Raw genomic sequence first — 18,954 nt, 5'->3', positions numbered from 1 at the left:
AAAAAAATCCTATTTTACAGACAACCAACCTTCTATTTTAGCTTTATTCAAGGGAAACAATGTGTATAGATTGTAAACTGAGGAGTGAACATCACTTGTCAAGCTTTAACCTATCCAATGTAATGGAAAATTAAGGAACCTATATTACCTGCAAAACATGACACACAGTTATGCATCCAACAGTCCTGAAATTGTTTTCTCTTTTTTTCTCATATTTCTAGACAACTGTCTCATATTTTGATGCAGTAGAAACTCTTCTCCTCCAATTAGTACCTTTATCAACATAAATCACATTGTGAAGTTTTGTGGGGTTTTGCATTTTTATTAGAAATATCAATTTATTGACAAACACAGAAAATGTTACACTCCCCATCATTCAATTTAAGCCAAACTCTGCATAAAGTGATTAATTTACTTCCACTCTGAATAAACTGAAAAGGTTCTGGAAAGACCTAGAGAAATATACAGATATGTCTGCTGTAGGCTGTCTATAAAATAAGATATATAAAGTGTGCTCACTAGATTCTTACATGGCACAGAACTAAAATTAGCAACCAAAACATTTTTAAGACAACAGTGATTAACACCTAACTAATTAACTTTGTCCATCTATATGTAAATAATATGATTTTTGTGAATACTGAAAACAAACAATTTTGACATAAATATGGTAAGAAGTGATGATCTGGACAGAGTAGTTGTATACATATATAACTTCGGTAAAGAGAGGAAACTAATCAAAAATAAACAACCTAAAAATTTTGTTCATTGTCCAACATGAAATGCAGTAAAACATAGTTTTTTTTACATTTGAACATAAAACAATAAAAAAACTACTGACTTTAGCTATTGCAAGGCTGCATGTTAAATCCACTATTCAACTAAAAAGCACTTAAAATGTTTTATAAATAATTTATACCAATAAATATTAACAATATCAACAATACAATCTTATGATTAATATACATTTAACCATATAACATATCACAGACACTTTGTAAAATTCACAAACATTTGTTAAAATTCCACAAATCAAACTTTTTTCAGCCAATCAGAGACACTGTTACAAAATCACTTCCTCAATATCATCATCAAAATTGTCTATAGCATTTACAGTTGGTCGTGTGTGAAATGTTGTAGTTTGTTTTTGCCTTCTTGGTACAGATGTATTTGAATTGATCTGAGACTTACGTAAATCCTCGTCATTAACGAATGCACTACCGCCTCCGAACAGTGTAGCAGAATTTTCACGCTTCGTTTTTAATGTTGAACCAGATTGCTTACGATTTCCGAATCCATCATCTTCCCACGGTAATGTGCTACGTGACTGATTTGTTTTCTTTGCAGGTGGTTTATTACTTGAAAACAAATCATTGTGTTTGGGACCATCATTGTCTTTAGAACCAAATAATTCATCCATTAATTTAGATTTCTGTGCAGGTTTAGGTGCAGTGCTAGACGTTTTCAAGTCATCATCATCATCAAATAATGAAAATGTTTTCGTTGCTGCAGTTGAGTTAGCTCCACTACGCTTAGAGCCAAATGTTGGATTATAACCCCCAGTTTCTACACTGTCAACATCCCTTCTACGACCCACTCCTGTACTTTGACTTTTATTCACACCGAAACTTAAATTTGAATTGCCATCCTTTCGCGATGGTTTGCCATTATGTAAATTTTCTATTGGTTTTGAGAAAGTGTAACTCTTTTTACTGCTTGCCATTGAATCTTGGCTATCTTCCTTATTTTGAGTTACAAAGAAGGGGTCACTTTTGAAAGGATCTTTCTTTTTATCATTCTTCTGGCCTCCTTCATCAATTTCTCGTAATTTCTGCAAAATTTCATCCTTCTTCTTTCTTTCTGCCTGTATCGATACATCATCCTCAAATCGTCTTCTTTCCTCAGCAGCACGCCTTTCCTGTTCTTGTCTCTCACGTTCTCGTCTTTCTCTTTCTTCCTTTTCTCGTTTCTCCCTCATTTTTCTCTCCCTCTCTTCCCGTTCTTGTTTCTCTCTTTCTCGTTGTTTTCTTTCCTCTGCTTCACGTTTCATCCTCTCCCTTTCTTCCCTCATTCTACGTTCTTCTGCTTCACGTTCTGCCTGGGCGTTCATTTCCCGTTCCCGTTCTTCATATTCTCTGCGCTCTGTTTCCGCTCTCTCTCTTTGTTCCTCTTCCTGTCTTTCTTCCTCTTCCCTCATTTTGCGTAGTTCCTTCTCCCTCTTGATCTTATCATGTTGCTGAAATGAGAATAGAATGATCTACAGGTGCATTCTTACTAAGCCTACTACAGGTTTTAAGACTCTGATGGACAAAGTTTCAACAAAATTCAATGTACTTAACTGCATAAAGCATTTAAAGTGACTTGTTTACGGTTTGAATGAAACATTTTAAATTTCCATACTTCAACAGAGTTTGACAGAAGTCTAGATTTAGCATCAAGAAACAACACAAAAAGTGAAAGTCAAACAATGTGGAGTAATGATTTTCTTTATCATTTCAGAAGTGTATTAGCTGGTCTATATCTTTAGAAATATGATCTAAGAACATTTTAAAAATACAGTAAGAAAAAGAATGATCAGTGAAGACAAAAGCCTAGTTTATGCAGAGAAAGAGCTATAACTGTCAATTCTGTAGAAAAAAATCACAAAAATTTAACAAAGTCAGCTAAAACTGCAACCTGGCATTTCAAAAACAATTTTAATCTATAATTTGATTTTCCCTGCGCTGCCTTTCAGAGAACTTTCATCTTTATGTTCATAGTATTTCCTATACAGATATAAGTATATTGTTCTGTCTGGCAGTTTGGAACAGAAGTAACAAGTTTTCGAACAGTTTAGATGCTACAAAGCTATAAGAAAAACTAAATCAGAACATGTTAATGGAGAAGCAATTTGCAAACAGATTCAACAAGGAACATAAGCCAACATTTAGAAATCACAGGTAATATCATACTAAAGACTCATTAAACTGTAATGCTTTTATAATTAGACATCAGCATTATTTTGAATCAAAATCAAATAATTAAAATACTGTGAAATCATGCATATTGAATTTCATGGAGAATTGTTTTGGTTGATGGTTGAACCATACTACAAAATTTTTCCTAATGAACGAGTGAAATTCCCATTTATCTATTTTCAAAATGTGAAATCCACAAAGTCCAAATTTCCATGAAATTGCCGTATCTTCAAGGCCACAAAAATATATGATTTTACAATAACACAACATTTGCTTTTCAACAACAAATACAATCAAAAATGGAATTTATTCTTAACATTATGTGTGCTTGGTTTTTCCATATTAACTATAGTAAACAGTGTGTAAGGACCACAAATTAGCTTTAATTTTAACACAGAAAATAAAATTCTGTGGATGCAATGACAAAGGTAAAAAATTAAAATTTTGTTTTGATAGCATCATGATTTTCAGGTAATAAACCTGAAACAACCAGCGGCAATATCTATTTTCCATATGCAATTTCAACTTTCCTGACTGACAGGGAAAGCTGTGTGCTCATGTTGCAATATATGTAATGGTTGACGACAGGGAAAGTCATGTGTTCGTGTTGCAATGTAGGTAATGGCTGACTGGCAGGGAAAGTCATGTGCTCATGTTGCAATATATGTAATGGCTGACAGGGAAAGCCATGTGCTCATGTTGCAATATATGTAATGGCTGACTGGCAGGGAAAGCCATGTGCTCATGTTGCAATATATGTAATGGCTGACTGACAGGGAAAGCCATGTGCTCATGCTGCAATATATGTAATGGCTGACTGACAGGGAAAGCCATGTGCTCATGCTGCAATATATGTAATGGCTGACTGACAGGGAAAGCCATGTGCTCATGCTGCAATATATGTAATGGCTGACTGACAGGGAAAGCCATGTGCTCATGCTGCAATATATGTAATGGCTGACTGACAGGGAAAGCCATGTGCTCATGCTGCAATATACGGTATTGCTGGAAAATACCATGAAGCATATAACAACAAAAAAAGTGATAGGAAATGTAGTTTGGTTTCACACTGCATCAACACAAGTATAGGTCAACTATGGCGACTTTTCAGCTTTTGATTATGGAAAAAGACCCCAAGTTCCCCTAATATATGTGTATTATTTTCATCACTGGCAGGCACCTTGGTTGCTGGATGATTTCCTCACATGAAAAATTCTACACCCTAAGCAAGATTTGAACCCACATTGATGAGGGGCAAGTGATTTGAAGTCACTGACCTTATCCACTCTGCCATGAAGGCCTCCGCTAGGAAATGGCTGATAATCATAATGGGTCTTGTACCTTAGATCTAGAACAAAATAAAGTTTGTATAACACTTATTCTAAACTGTTTCTTTTAAAATATTAGTTAGTAGTCTTTCAGATTTCTCAACATTTCTGATTACCAAATCAACTAAATTAGTAACAAGACAAACATATAAGAAGCATGCATACAACAATGTCATATCTTACAGTAGTGTGGACATCACCATGATCAGCAAATAGTCTCCTCTGCTCAGTCATAAAACAAATCAAATGTAAAATATCAATTTTTAACCAAACAAAAGCTGATGAACATGTTCTTGATAAAATCAGTGACTTAGACTCTGAGCTTAGATAAGAATTAAGACTGAGCATTGATTGAAAGTACAGGTGTAAATATCAAATGCAAACTTAAAATTTCAACCAAGTTAAGTCGATCTTCATTCACTCGAACTTGATGGGACCTTGAGTCTGTTTATCGGCAGTCTGAGCAATTTAACGATATACATTTTACAGGGATCTTTTTGGGATCTGATGATGAGTTCAAGCCAAGTGTGGTGTTCAAATTATCAGAGTTGGAGCAAACAAAGTTCAACTGTAGTAAGCCTGTGGTACAATATTAAGGATGCTTGTTTACTAGACAAGTTGGAAGAATTATTATATCTGAGGTCTCTACAACTCTGCTAATAATTGTCCAGTTAGTTTTATTCAGTAGTTGTACAGATTTTGGTTCTACAAATGTGCAACTTGTTCTGAATCTCTACACCCTTGAAACTATTTGAAATGAAGAATGAATTATTTTAAAGTCACACCGACACAATTCAGGTCATATGGCAACTTTGTTTATGAAGAATGAAAGTCTTCTATGTGCCTACAGGTAAGAAAATGCAGCCTCCCTAATAAAGACAAAATTCACTTGCAAGTTATAATATGGTAATTACTTTTACTTATCTTAACTCTAGTGTCAGTCTTACTGTATAAAACACTGCAGTTAAAAATCTGTTCTTGTCTATTAATAACTGTGTAAACAACAGAAAAATATGGACATTCAAACACACCTGTTTAAGTTCACGTTGCCTTCTTAACTCTTCACGTCTTTTTTCTTCCATTTGTTTTGCCCTATCCCTTGGTGTCATTTTGTCCGCCTCGGACAATGACGGCCGTCTTCTACGGGGAGGTGGCGTGTCATTAGGTGTGCCGCTATATGAGTTTGGAAGACGATGAGGCGGTTTAGCAGCTGCTCTGTTTGCATAAATGTTCTTTATCTGAATTTCTTTATCTTTTTCCTAAATCATAAAATACAACAGAATCATCAATTATACATCTTATTATAACAAGAGGGTCATGATGACCCTGGATCGCTCACCTGAGTAATATGAGCTACATGTTTCAATGTCAAACTGATGATAAAATATGAAGAAAGTCAGTAGGTCACATTCAAGGTCAATGAAATTCAGTTTTACGATTTGTGTGCAAAACTGCGTATGTCATCAAAATTTCAAGGCTGTATCTTCAAAAAACAAGAAAGAGAAAGTAGGTCAGTAGGTCAAGGTCACAATCAAGTGACAATATATTACTTGAGGTAATTATGATTAAACAGTCTTGGAAAAAGGATCAGATGATTTTTTAAGTATTTTTTCTATAACTCACATAATAACTAAGTGACCTCAGGGCGGGGCTTCTTTTAACCCCAGGGACATAATTTGAACAATTTTGGTAGAGGACTACTAGGCAATGCATCATACCAAATTTCAAAAGCCTTGGTCGTATGGTTTCAGACAAGAAGATTTTTAAAGCTTTTTCCTATATAAGTCTATATAAAACTTGGGACCCCCAGGGCAGGGCCTCTTTTCACCCAAGGGGTACAATTTGAACAATTTTGGTTGAGGACCATAAGACAATGCTACAAACCAAATATCAAAGGTCTAAGTGTTGTGGTTTCAGGCAAGAAGATTTTTAAACTTTTTTTCCTATATAAGTCTATGTAAAACTTGGGACCCCGGGGCCGGGCCATATTTGACCCTAGGGGGATAATTTGAACAATCTTGGTAGAGGACCACTAGATGATGCTACATACCAAATATCAAAGCCCTAGGCTGTGTGCTTTTGTACAAGAAGATTTTTCAAATTTTTCCCTATATAAGTCTATATAAACCATGTGACTCCCGGGGCGGGGCCATATTTGACCCTCGGGGATAATTTGAACAATCTTCGTAGAAGACCACTAGATGATGCTACATACCAAATATCAAAGCCATAGGCCGTGTGGTTTTGTACAAGAAGATTTTCAAAGTTTTCCCTATATAAGTCTATATAAACCATGTGACCCCCATGGCGGGGCCATATTTGACCCTAGGAGGATAATTTGAATAATTTTGGTAGAGGACCACTAGATGATGCTACACACCAGATATCAAAGCCCTAGGCCCTGTGGTTTTGGACAAGAAGATTTTTAAAGTTTTTCCTTTCAGTTGCCATGGCAACCAGAGTTCTGCATGCAATTCAATTCTTTGAATAATTTTGAAAGGGGGCCACCCAAGGATCATTCCTGTGAAGTTTGGTGTAATTCTGCCCAGTGGTTTTCAAGAAGAAGATTTTTTTTAGAAAATGTTGACGGACACACGACACACGACGGACTGACAACGGACATTGAGCGGTCACAAAAGCTCAGCATGAGCCTTTGGCTCAGGTGAGCTAAAAAAGGCAGTTCAGTTTGAAATCATGTAAATTTGTATTTAATTTTGCATCAATGAGACCATTACAATCATTAGATGTAGGTTCTGGGTTTCAATTCCAACAGAATTCTTTGCTCCATTTTCATTTAACAAATGTACTATAATAACAAGTAGGCAGTTTTACGCTTCAACCTCAAAACACACTGAAATTGTGGCAAATTGACAGCTGGACACACCATTTGTTTCGTTTGGTTTGTAAGTCAAACAGACACAAATTGGGATATGTGACCTCTTTCCATCTTCAAAAAGAAATGGAGGAAGACCCAAAGTGGTTTTTAAAAGACAACCTGATCAAGACAAATACTCTCTTACCCACTCAACCACAAAAGCAAATATTTCATTCAGGAAGATTGTGACAATACTTTTACCTTGACAGCGACAGAAAGCTTGTCGTTTTCTTCCCTGAGATGTGCCAACTGTTGCTGAGTTTCCTTCTGTCTTGCTCGCTCAATACCAAGTTGATGTCGGTGATTCTTTTCCAGGTTCTGAATGTGTCGCTTTAGTTCCTATAAAAGACATGCATGTACACTTGTAAACAAATAACCTACATGTTGAATGCAATGCTCAACTTTCTTTTTTCATAAACACCTATAGTGGCGCTTTACACTTGCTTACTTCACCAGTGTGAATTCCATCTTTCTAAAATTTTAATAGCATCTAAATACTGCCAAACTGTTTTTTGACACAAATAATTTTAACATAACCATTAATTAGAGATTGATTTATAGTAAAACCACAGTATGTCATGTCTCCCCACAATGTTTCATATAAATGGAAAGGTGAATTAATAAACAATATCTAGCCATAGCACAAAGTCATATGTTTGCAGACAGAGAAACAGGAAAGTTAACATCCATTGTTTTTGATAAGAGATTATCTTTTTTGGAATGCACTAGGGATCAACTACTGTCCCAAGCAAACATCCTATAAAGTATGACATCTGCAGGTCCAAAGGTTACTAACTTATGGAACCAAAACCATTCTAGTCTCAAGATCACAGTGACCTTGACCTTCAGCCCAAAAAGGCAAAGGGTTATTGACCGACCACAGGTAATCATTGTATGAAGTTTCACAGCTTAAGTTCCCTTAAAGTTAATACCTGAATAAAGTGGCTTCAGGCCAAAGGATGTTGTTGTAGTATATGGGTGACTAGCTCACAACAAAGCAATTATTCCATTAACCTTTAGCCTGCTGGCGGCAAGTGATTCTGCCTTTGCAACCAGTGCAGACCAAGATCATGGTCTGCACTGTTCACTATCCAGTCAGTAAATTTTCAGAGAACACCCCTTTAATAAACAAGTGGTACTGCCCATCTTGAATAATGGACCTGTCCGATTTAAAAATTTAGCAGGATAAAGGTTAAAGATCTCTCAATAATGAAATTCTGACAATATTCAACACCTTCCTAACAAGTATATCTGAAATTCATCTAGTGGTTTCAGAGAAGCAATCATGACAAACTTCTGTGATAGATGGAGAGACACTGATGGATGGAGAGACAGATGGACAGACATGACAAAATCAATATATATCTCTCCTTACATATGGGGAGACTGATTAAAGACCTACTAGTATCAGAACAAGGCAAATCCTCTACAGATAAAATTTCACCGACATTCAGATGAAAAAAACATTTTAAACCACTATCATAACTAAATATTTCTATTCAGTATGCAATGTATACTTCAATATACATATATCTACACATTCTCACATACCAGAGGTTTACCATGGTCCCACGGATGAACCTCTGGCACATTTCGCCGACATTTGTGGTTTGATTAAATTACAGGTAAAACATTTCAGCCAATCAGCGTCGTTTCGCGACAAATCGTAGCGAACCAATCAAAATCGTCCGTGAAAAGAGTGACCGCATCCTTTCCAATATCGATGTCGAATTACGAAGAATATTATTATTATCTGATGTAAATCTCTTAACATTGAATTACAGGAATAAATCTTTATTAATCGCAATCATGGAATATCGCTTTTATCCATCGTAAGCAAGTATTTTTGCTTACAGGTTGTTGAAGTTTTAGTTTGGTGTGCCGAATAATGGCGAACAATGATTGGCTGAAACCACACCCGGTATTAAGTACGAGCGCGCATGCTCGCCAAATAATCGATAAAAATAAATCAGAGGTTCGTATCGGGATTTTTACGAACCTCTGATGGATGAGAATGATATCTACATAACTTATAAATAATCATCACTCTTTAAGAATGTTTTGGTCTAAAAGCCTCTTTCAAGTCATCACTGTTTCTATATATGGGTGCACTTGCAAGTGGTATAAAATTTACAATTTACCTAATATACTTTAAATACTTGATACTCCAGTAATTTTTAACAGTTTTGTATATATTTCAGCTTTTAAAAACTATATACAGTTGACATTGTATTAAGAGACTGTCCAAAGGACTGCTAAAAAGTGGTCTCTTAAAGGAATGGTCTCATTCAGTCAGGTGCAAAACATACTCGCTAATTACACAGGTGATGAAATGCCCAGCAGGAATTTGGTACCCAGTTGTTTAATAGATACTTTTGTTGAATATTTTATCTGTCAGGACTACATTAATGTGGTCGCTAGTCGTTTAATAAACAAGAGGGCCATAATGGCCCTATATCGCTCACCTGTCATCATTGCACTTAAGGACAAGAAGGTCAAAAAATCATAATCAAGATCAATCAAAAGAATCATGAGAAAATATAGTTGAAATTTTCTTAAAGGTACAGATATGTCAAAAATACACCTATAAATTGGAGGTACCATCCATGATGTACCACAGGAAAGTTATGGTCTCGTTTTTTTCCTACAGCCAATAATAAAAAAGTTACTAAATAAGCTATTTATAGTAACATAAAAGGGAAGTAATAAAAAAAATGTTGTAAGTGAACAAAAGAAGGATCTGCCAAATAAAAACAAGAGCACTGTAATGCAACGCAAATGCAGAGCAATATACACATAAAACAAAGTCATATGACCTTTGACCCCTAAGTGTGACCTTGACCTTGAAGTGAGCCATCTGAAACATGCACTTTGCACATCGTTTCGATGAGATGAACACTGGTGTCAGGTTTCTTTGAAATCCTTCAAGGGGTTCAAGAGTTACAGAGTGGAAGGGAAATTGCTAACCAACACACAGACAGACAGACGGACACCGAGGCGATAACATAATACGTCTCTTAGGGCGTATAAAAAGGAATCGAGATCTTATGGCGATACAAGCTGTGTGCAAGATTGGTTAAAATCAAATCATAAATGAAGCTGCTATTGTGCAGACAAAGTCAGAATAGCTAATTCTGGCCCTTTCAGGGGCCATAACTCTGGAACCCATTATGGGATCTGGCCAGTTCAAGAAAGGAACCAAGATCTAATGGTGACACAAGTTTCTGTGCAAGTTTGATTAAATTCAAATCATAAATGAAGCTGCTATTGTGCAGACAAGGTCAAAATAGCTAATTCTGGCCCTATCAGGGACCATAACTCTGGAACCCATGATGGAATCTGGCCACTTCAAGAAAGGAATCAAGATCTTGTGGTGATACGAGTTGTGTGCAAGTTTGGTTAAAATCAAATCATAAATGAAGCTGCTATTGCGCAGACAAGGTCAAAATAGCTACTTCTGGCCCTTTCAGGGGCCGTAACTCTGAAACCCATTAAGAGATCTGGCCGGTTCAAGAAAGGAACCAAGTTTTGTGCAAGTTTGATTAAATTCAAATCATAAATGAAGCTGCTATTGTGCAGACAATGTCAAAATAGCTAATTTTGGCCCTTTCAGGGGCCATAACCCTTGAACCCATAATTGGATCTGACCAGTTCAAAAAAGGAACCAAGATCTTATGGTGATACAATGTGTGCAAGTTTGGTAAAAATCAAATCATAAATGAAGCTGCTATTGTGCAGACAAGGTCAAAATAGCTAATTTTGGCCCTTTCAGGGGCCTTAATTCTGGAACCCATAATGGGATCTGGCCAGTTCAAGAAAAGAACCAAGATCTTATGGTGATACAAGTTGTGTGCAAGTTTGGTTAAAACAAGAGCACCGCCTTGCGGGTGCTGACGCTCATCTGATTTTTTTTAGTGTAATAGAAATATTGTCCTACCCATGATTTTCTAAGTCTAAAAAGGGCCATCATTCTTGCAAAAAGCAGGATAGAGTTATGTTTCTTGATGTACAGTGTCCACTTATGATGGTGAAAAACTGTTGCAAGTTTTAAAGCAATAGCTTTGATAGTTTATGAGAAAAGTTGACTCAAACATAATACTCAACCAAGAAAATGATTTTCTAAGTCCAAAAGGGGCAATAATTATTGCAAAAAGCAGGATGGAGTTATGTTGCTTGCTGTACAGGGTCAGCTTATGATGGTGAACAAGTGTTGCAAGTTTCAAAGCAATAGCTTTGATAGTTTAAGAGAAAAAGTTGACCTAAACATAAAACTTAACCAAGAAATCTGATATTTTCTAAGTCCAAAAGGGGCCATAAATCTTGCAAAAAGCAGGACGGAGTTATGTTTCTTGCTGTACAGGGTCAACTTATGATGGTGAACAAGTGTTGCAAGTTTTAAAGCAATAGCTTTGATAGTTTAGGATTAAAGCTGACCTAAACATAAAACTTAACCAAGAAAACTGATTTTCTAAGTCCAAAAGGGGCAATAAATCTTGCAAAAAGCAAGATGGAGTTATGTTTCTTGATGTACAGGGTCAGCTTATGATGGTGAACAAGTATTCCAAGTTTCAAAGCAATAGCTTTGATAGTTTAGGAGAAAAGTTGACCTAAACATAAAACTTAACCAAGAAATCTGATATTTTCTAAGTACAAAAGGGGCCATAAATCTTGCAAAAAGCAAGATGGAGTTATGTTTCTTGCTATACAGGGTCAGCTTATGATGGTGAACAAGTATTCCAAGTTTCAAAGCAATAGCTTTGATAGTTTAGGAGAAAAGCTGACCTAAACATAAAACTTAACCAGGCAACGCCGACACCGACGCCGACGCCGACAACCGCTCAAGTGATGACAATAACTCATCATTTTTTTTCAAAAAATCAGATGAGCTAATAAAATCATAAATGAAACCACTATCGTGCAGACAAGAAATTGTGGACGGACGGACGAAGGGCGATCACAAAAGCTCACCCTGTCCACCCTGTCACTATGTGACAGGTGAGCTAAAAAGCTGTTTAATGGAATGAATTTATATACTGAAAAACGTTGAGGGATTTTGATCGGTCATTTAACAAAAATATCACTTAATAGAGATGGTCGCAAGTACAATGTCAACTGTAATTCTCATGTAAGCAAAGACTTGAAAGTCATAATAATTTTCTTGCACATCAAAAGATGCAGATATTTTAGGACCTATTAACACGTTATTGCTTCAATGGATTGAGCATCACTGTTATGAAAGCACTCAAATTAATGTCAACTTACCTTAACTTTTACATCTCTTGCCTCCATATCTAATTCGGCATTATTTAATTTTTTGTTTAGTTCTGCCCTTTCAGGCAGATCTTTTTCATCTGCTAATGATTTTAATTTTTTCAGTTTAATTTTCGCTTTTTCTAATTCGTCTTCTGCGTCTCTCAGATATCTATCTGTTTTCTCATATTTTTCCCGCCATTTTCGAATTTGATCTCGTAAACTCCTAACTTCATTATTTTGTCTTTGAATTAACTGAGGCAGTTCACTTTCCCTGTCTTCAAACTTTTGCAAAGCTTTATCAGCACGATGTTGTGTTTTCTTTAATAATTTATTTTCTTCCTTCAGGTCTTTGAGCTGTAACAAGAGTTCTTGATTTTGGTTTTGAATTTCATTAATTTTGAGTCTGCGCGCAGAAAGAACACGTTTGGTGATGTTATCAACACGACTGGTATCATGACTGTTCCGTCCAAGCTGACTAAAGCGTCCTCGTCCTCGACCACGCCCACGATTTGATCGATCTGAAATATATGTCATATCTAATTAAATGCAATGTAAATATGGACATTAATTGGTACATTAGATATTTAATCTGTGCAATTTATCAAATTGTTAATAGACAAAAAAAGTATCATAAGTAATCAAGAGCTACTGTTCTTGTGAACTGAATCTTAACCTAATGCACAACTGATACATTTTAGTAACTATTAGAAACATTGCTATGGTAACCAAAAACTTAATTATCACTATTAACAATATGTCAATAAGTAATACAACAGGCTGAAAAAACAACAACAGAGAATTACATTGTTAACTTTATCTATCTGATCATTTATATGTAATCAAGAATGTGTAAATACTATAATGTTACATTAAAAACAAAATATTGCAACATCATTTTACACTGTAACTGATATAACAAAAACACCGCCTTGCGGGTGCTGACGCTGATCTAATTTTTTTTGTATAATAGAAATCTTGTCCTACCCATGATTTTCTAAGTCTAAAAAGGGCCATCATTCTTGCCAAAAGCAGGATAGAGTTATGTTTCTTAACGTACAGTGTCCGCTTATGATGGTGAAAAACTTTTGCAAGTTTTAAAGCAATAGCTTTGATAGTTTATGAGAAAAGCTGACTTAAACATAATACTCAACCAAGACAACTGATTTTCTAAGTCCAAAAGGGGCAATAATTATTGCATAAAGCAGGATGGAGTTATGTTTCTTGATGTACAGGGTCAGCTTATGATGGTGAACAAGTGTTGCAAGTTTCAAAGCAATAGCTTTGATAGTTTAACCCTTACCCTGCTAAATTTCTATAATGAACTTGTCCATGTTTCAATTTGGACAGAACCATTATCTGTTAAAAGGGGTGTTCGCTGAAAATTTACTGACTGAACAGCGAACAGTGCAAACCATGATCAGACTGCACGGATGTGCAGGCTGATCTTGGTCTGCACTGGTCGCAAATGCTGAATCACTTGCCGCCAGCAGGCTAAGGGTTAAGAGAAAAAGTTGACCTAAACATAAAACTTAACCAAGAAATCTGATATTTTCTAAGTCCAAATGAAGCCATAAATCTTGCAAAAAGCAGGATGGAGTTATGTTTCTTGCTGTACATGGTCAGCTTATGATGGTGAACAAGCGTTGCAAGTTTTAAAGCAATAGCTTTGATAATTTAGGAGAAAAGCTGACCTAAACATAAAACTTAACCATGAAAACTGATTTTCTAAGTCCAAAAGGGGCAATAATTCTTGCAAAAAGCAGGATGGAGTTATGTTTCTTGACGAACAGGGTCAGCTTATGATGGTGAACAAGTGTTGCAAGTTTCAAAGCAATAGCTTTGATAGTTTAGGAGAAAAGTTGACCTAAAAATAAAACTTGACCAAGAAATCTGATATTTTCTAAGTCCAAAAAGGATAGGCGTTAAGTTGGTCTGCAGTTTGCAGTTTGCAGTTCGCAATTCGAATTGCAAACCGCAAACTGTTTTGCATTTTGCAGTTCGAATTGCAAACCGCAAACTGTTTTGCATTTTGCAGTTCGAATTGCAAACCGCAAACTGTTTTGCATTTTGCAGTTCGAATTGCAATGCATTTTGCAGTTCGAATTGCAAACCGCAAACTGTTTTGCATTTTGCAGTTCGAATTGCAAACTGCAAACTGTTTAGCAGATTGCGATTCGAATTGAAAACCACAAACTGTTTTGAAGTTTGCGATTCAAATTGCAAAATGTGTTTTTATTTTGCAGTTCAAGATTTGCATGAACCGTGTTGCTTTCCGAGAAAGCTGTTATTGTTTTGGGCTTTTTAGGATTGAAACTTTAACAATTAAATCTAATTTGTACATTGTAATATGAATTGCAAACTGCAAAACATTTTGCATTTTGCAGTTCGAATTGCAAAATGAGTTTTTATTTTGCGATTCACGATACATATGAAGCGCATTTTTTTAGGCTTTGAAATTTAACATTTCACTCTACTTTGCACTTTGTAATTTGAATTGCAAACTGCAAAACATTTCGCATTTTACAGTTCGAACTGCAAAATGCATTTTTGTTTTGTGGTTCAAGATATATATTGACGGCAATTCTCTTTCTAAGAAATAATCTATTATTTTTTGCCTTTCAGGCCTTATTATTGAAGATTTCAGTCTGCACTTTGCACTTTGTAATTTGAATTGCAATCTGCAAAACATTTTGCATTTTGCAGTTCGAATTGCAAAATGAACTTTTATTTTTCAGTTCGAGAGATATATACAATCCGCAATTCGCTTTCCATAATTTTTTTTAATATTTTAAGCTACTCGGGCTATAACATTGAATATTTCAGTCACATCGTTTTCCTTTTCTGCGATTTGCGATTCGAATGGCAAAATGAAGTTTTACTTATATATATATATCAATTGTAATGTTTTGAGCTTTTCAGTATTTAAAAACGAATATATTTCAGGCTTTAAAATCGAACTTTTGCGCCTTGTATTTTTAATTGCTAACTGAAAAATATTTTGCACTTTGCTATTCAAATTGAAAAATGATTTTTTTTCGCCGTTTAAGATATAAATTAATCGCGATTCGCTTTCCGAGAAAATGTTTTTTGTTTTGAACTTATCAGAATTTTTAATTCAACATTTCATTCTCATTTGCGCTTTGCATTATTAATTTTTCAAAATGAACGCATGGATAACGCACGTTTTTTTTTCTTGTTATAACATCTGCAGAATCCCAAAGAATCGGTTGGTGCCCAAGCTCGATAGGGCGAGGGCGAGAGTAGCAACGTATCCCGAGGGATATCTGATGAGTTATTACAACGAAAATATAATGAACATGCGTTAACGCAATTCTAGCATAAAACACGCAAATAAAAAAAAAACATGTTTTAATAGCACGTGAACAACGAGAACACGTTTACTCTCCTGTTAAAACATCCACTAAACGTGTCAAGAACAGCAGTTTTAAGCTAGATTTTAATTCTGCGGTTCAAGAAATTTATACCGCGATTTGCTTTCCGAGAAAATGATATTCAGGCTTTAAAATCATTCCTGTGCTTGTAATTTCAATTGCAAACCGCGAACTATTTTCCATTTTGCAGTTCAAATTTCAAATGCGTTTTTTTTTTCTAATTCTGGTTAAGATTCAACAAGTTGTCTATTTGGCGATGCTAGGAAAAGAATATGGGCTGGGTACACTGACCTCAGATCACAATCAAGGCCAGTAGGTAAGGTTAGTTTAGTTTACTTGGCAAAAAGAAGTATGAACGGAAAAAATTGTGAAAAATGTATTTTCCACATTGGACTATATTATGTACAGAAACACAAGCATCAAGAGTTTCTAATAACAATGTACCCCAGTATGCTGGATACCGTATAAATGAATCAGTTGCACAAAGCTATGCCATTTCTGACTCCCCTTAAATACCAAGGCAACAGAACATCAAACCGTGGTTAGAGCCAACGAGCTCCCACTTGGTAAGATCAAAAAAGAATGTCTGGATACGAAATCAAGCGTCCGAGGTCTCAAGAAAAACAATCTTTGTCGACGTAGCAGACTTTAGCAAAACCCTAATAGGACAAAAGGGATGGGGATGTCTAAAGTTATTACGAATGACTGTAATTTGACATTGCTTTACTGCTAAATGCTAGTTCTTGAAACAGAATCTCTTTTTTCTGTATCAAAAACAAATATAAATATGTATGATATTATAGATATTGAAGGTTATTTGCGATAATTTGCGTATATTTTGAAATATTTTACAGTTTGCAATTGAAATTACAAAGCGAAAATAAGTTTGAAAAACCTGAAAAGCCCCAAACAATACCATGTTTCTGAGAAATTTTCATCGAAGTTCATTACATATATTGAATCTAATGTAAAAAATCATTTTGCAATTCGAACTGTAAAATGCAAATATTTTGCAGTTTGCAATTCAAATTACAATGCACAATTGACATTGAAAATCTTGAACTCTGAAACGTAAAACAAAATTCATTTGCAATTTGAACTGCAAAATGCAAAATATTTTGCAGTTTGCAATTTAAAATTATAAAACGCAAATAAGATGAAAAAGTTAAATTTTCAAATTTGAAAACCCCAAACTATACAGTCTTTCTGAGCAACTTCAAAGCAGTTTCAATACATAATTGAATCATTTTGCAATTCGAACTGTAAATGCAAAATATTATCATCATATTACGAAACGCAACCTAAATTGAAACTTTAAAATTTCAAGCCAGAAAAGCCCCCACTCCCCCCCCCCACCCCCAAACCACCCCCTCAAAATACCATGCTTCTGAGAACCTTCATCGTAGTTCGATACATATATTGATTCGAAAATAAAAATGCAAAATATTTGTAATTCAAATTACAAAGCGCAATTGACACTGCAATCTTTAATTCTGAAACGCAAAACAAAAATTCATTTTGCAATTCGAACTGCAAAATGCAAAATATTTTGCAGTTTGCAATTCAAATTACAATGCGCAATTGACATTGAAATCTTGAACTCTGAAACGTAAAACAAAAATTCATTTTGCAATTTGAACTGCAAAATGCAAAATATTTTGCAGTTTGCAAATAAGATTGAAAAGTTAAATTTTCAAATTTGAAAACCCCAAACTATACAGTCTTTCTGAGCAACTTCATAGCAGTTCAATACATATTGAATCATTTTGCAATTCGAACTGTAAAATGCAAAATATTTGTAATTCAAATTACAAAGCGCAATTGACACTGCAATCTTTAAATCTGAAACGCAAAACAAAAATTCATTTTGCAATTCGAACTGCAAAATGCAAACTATTTTGCAGTTTGCAATTCAAATTACAATGTGCAATTGACATTGAAATCTTGAACTCTAAAACGTAAAACAAAAATTCATTTTGCAATTTGAACTGCAAAATGCAAAATATTTTGCAGTTTGCAATTTAAAATTATAAAACGCAAATAAGACTGAAAAGTTAAATTTTCAAATTTGAAAACCCCAAACTATACAGTCTTTCTGCGCAACTTCATAGCAGTTCAATACATATTGAATCATTTTGCAATTCGAACTGTAAAATGCAAAATATTATCATCATATTACGAAACGCAACCTAAATTGAAACTTTAAAATTTCAAGCCAGAAAAGCCCCCACTCCCCCCCTCCCCCCCCCATCAAAATACCATGTTTCTGAGAACCTTCATCGTAGTTCGATACATATATTGATTCGAAAATAAAAATGCAAAATATTTGTAATTCAAATTACAAAGCGCAATTGACACTGCAATCTTTAATTCTGAAACGCAAAACAAAAATTCATTTTGCAATTCGAACTGCAAAATGCAAAATATTTTGCAGTTTGCAATTCAAATCAAAAAACGCAAATAAGACTGAATTGTTAAATTTTAAAGTCTGGAAAATCCCAACCAATACCACTTTTCTAAGAAACTGAAAAGCAGTTTATTACATACTAGTATATTGAATCGAAAATGAAACCAAAATATTTTGCACTTAGAACAGCAAAATGCAAAATATTTTGCAGTTTGTTATTCACATTAAAAGTCTCAAAGTTTATTTCATTCTCAGCTCATACATACATAAAAACATGATTTACAAATCGAAATGGACACTGATATCCTAAATTCTGAAAATAAAAATAAAAATTGTAGTTTGAAATTCAAATTACAAAGCGAAAAGGACATTGAAATACTGAATACTGAAACGCAAAATAAAAACTCGTTTTGCAATTAATAAATGTAGAAATTCTATTCTCATTAATATGTTTAATTGTGACCTCGTTTTATATGTTGTATTGAATATATAGAAAATATGCACAGGCACTCTTGCAAAAACGTTTTACGCGTAAGGTTACAAACACAGAATTCTTTTATCTATGGTGAACTAGGAAGAGTGCCACTAATTAATCAAAGAATATTACAGATAATTAAATTTTGCTTCAAAATACTAAAGTCAGACAATACTAAACACATTAGAAATATTTATAATATGATGATACATGATATGGAACTTAGACCGAATAGAAATTGTTGGGCGAAATCAGTTCAGACAGTAT

At 34.7% G+C, this 18,954-nt stretch overlaps 1 protein-coding gene across 4 annotated transcripts in view; it reads right to left on the bottom strand.

The window, feature by feature from the left end:
• Positions 1-250: 250 nt before the first annotated feature.
• LOC123552519 (lebercilin-like) overlaps positions 251-18,954 on the bottom strand; it is a 31,233-nt gene continuing 12,529 nt past the window's right edge. For 3 of the 4 annotated variants that reach the window (XM_053542036.1, XM_053542038.1, XM_045342235.2), the window contains 5 exons: positions 12,423-12,931; positions 7,362-7,499; positions 5,317-5,544; positions 4,469-4,507; positions 251-2,236 (listed from right to left, as the gene is read on the bottom strand). In XM_053542036.1, coding sequence (XP_053398011.1) covers positions 1,064-2,236; positions 4,469-4,507; positions 5,317-5,544; positions 7,362-7,499; positions 12,423-12,931 — 2,087 coding nt within the window. In that variant the 3' untranslated portion in view covers positions 251-1,063. The remainder of the gene's footprint in view (positions 2,237-4,468; positions 4,508-5,316; positions 5,545-7,361; positions 7,500-12,422; positions 12,932-18,954) is intronic. The other variant, XM_053542037.1, reaches the window with a different exon arrangement.

Source organism: Mercenaria mercenaria, chromosome 4 (assembly GCF_021730395.1).
Source record: "Mercenaria mercenaria strain notata chromosome 4, MADL_Memer_1, whole genome shotgun sequence".
In the NCBI taxonomy this organism is placed as follows: Eukaryota; Metazoa; Mollusca; class Bivalvia; order Venerida; family Veneridae; genus Mercenaria; species Mercenaria mercenaria.
The sequence above is the reverse complement of the archived record's forward strand: the minus strand, read 5'-3'. Positions and strand labels throughout refer to the sequence as shown.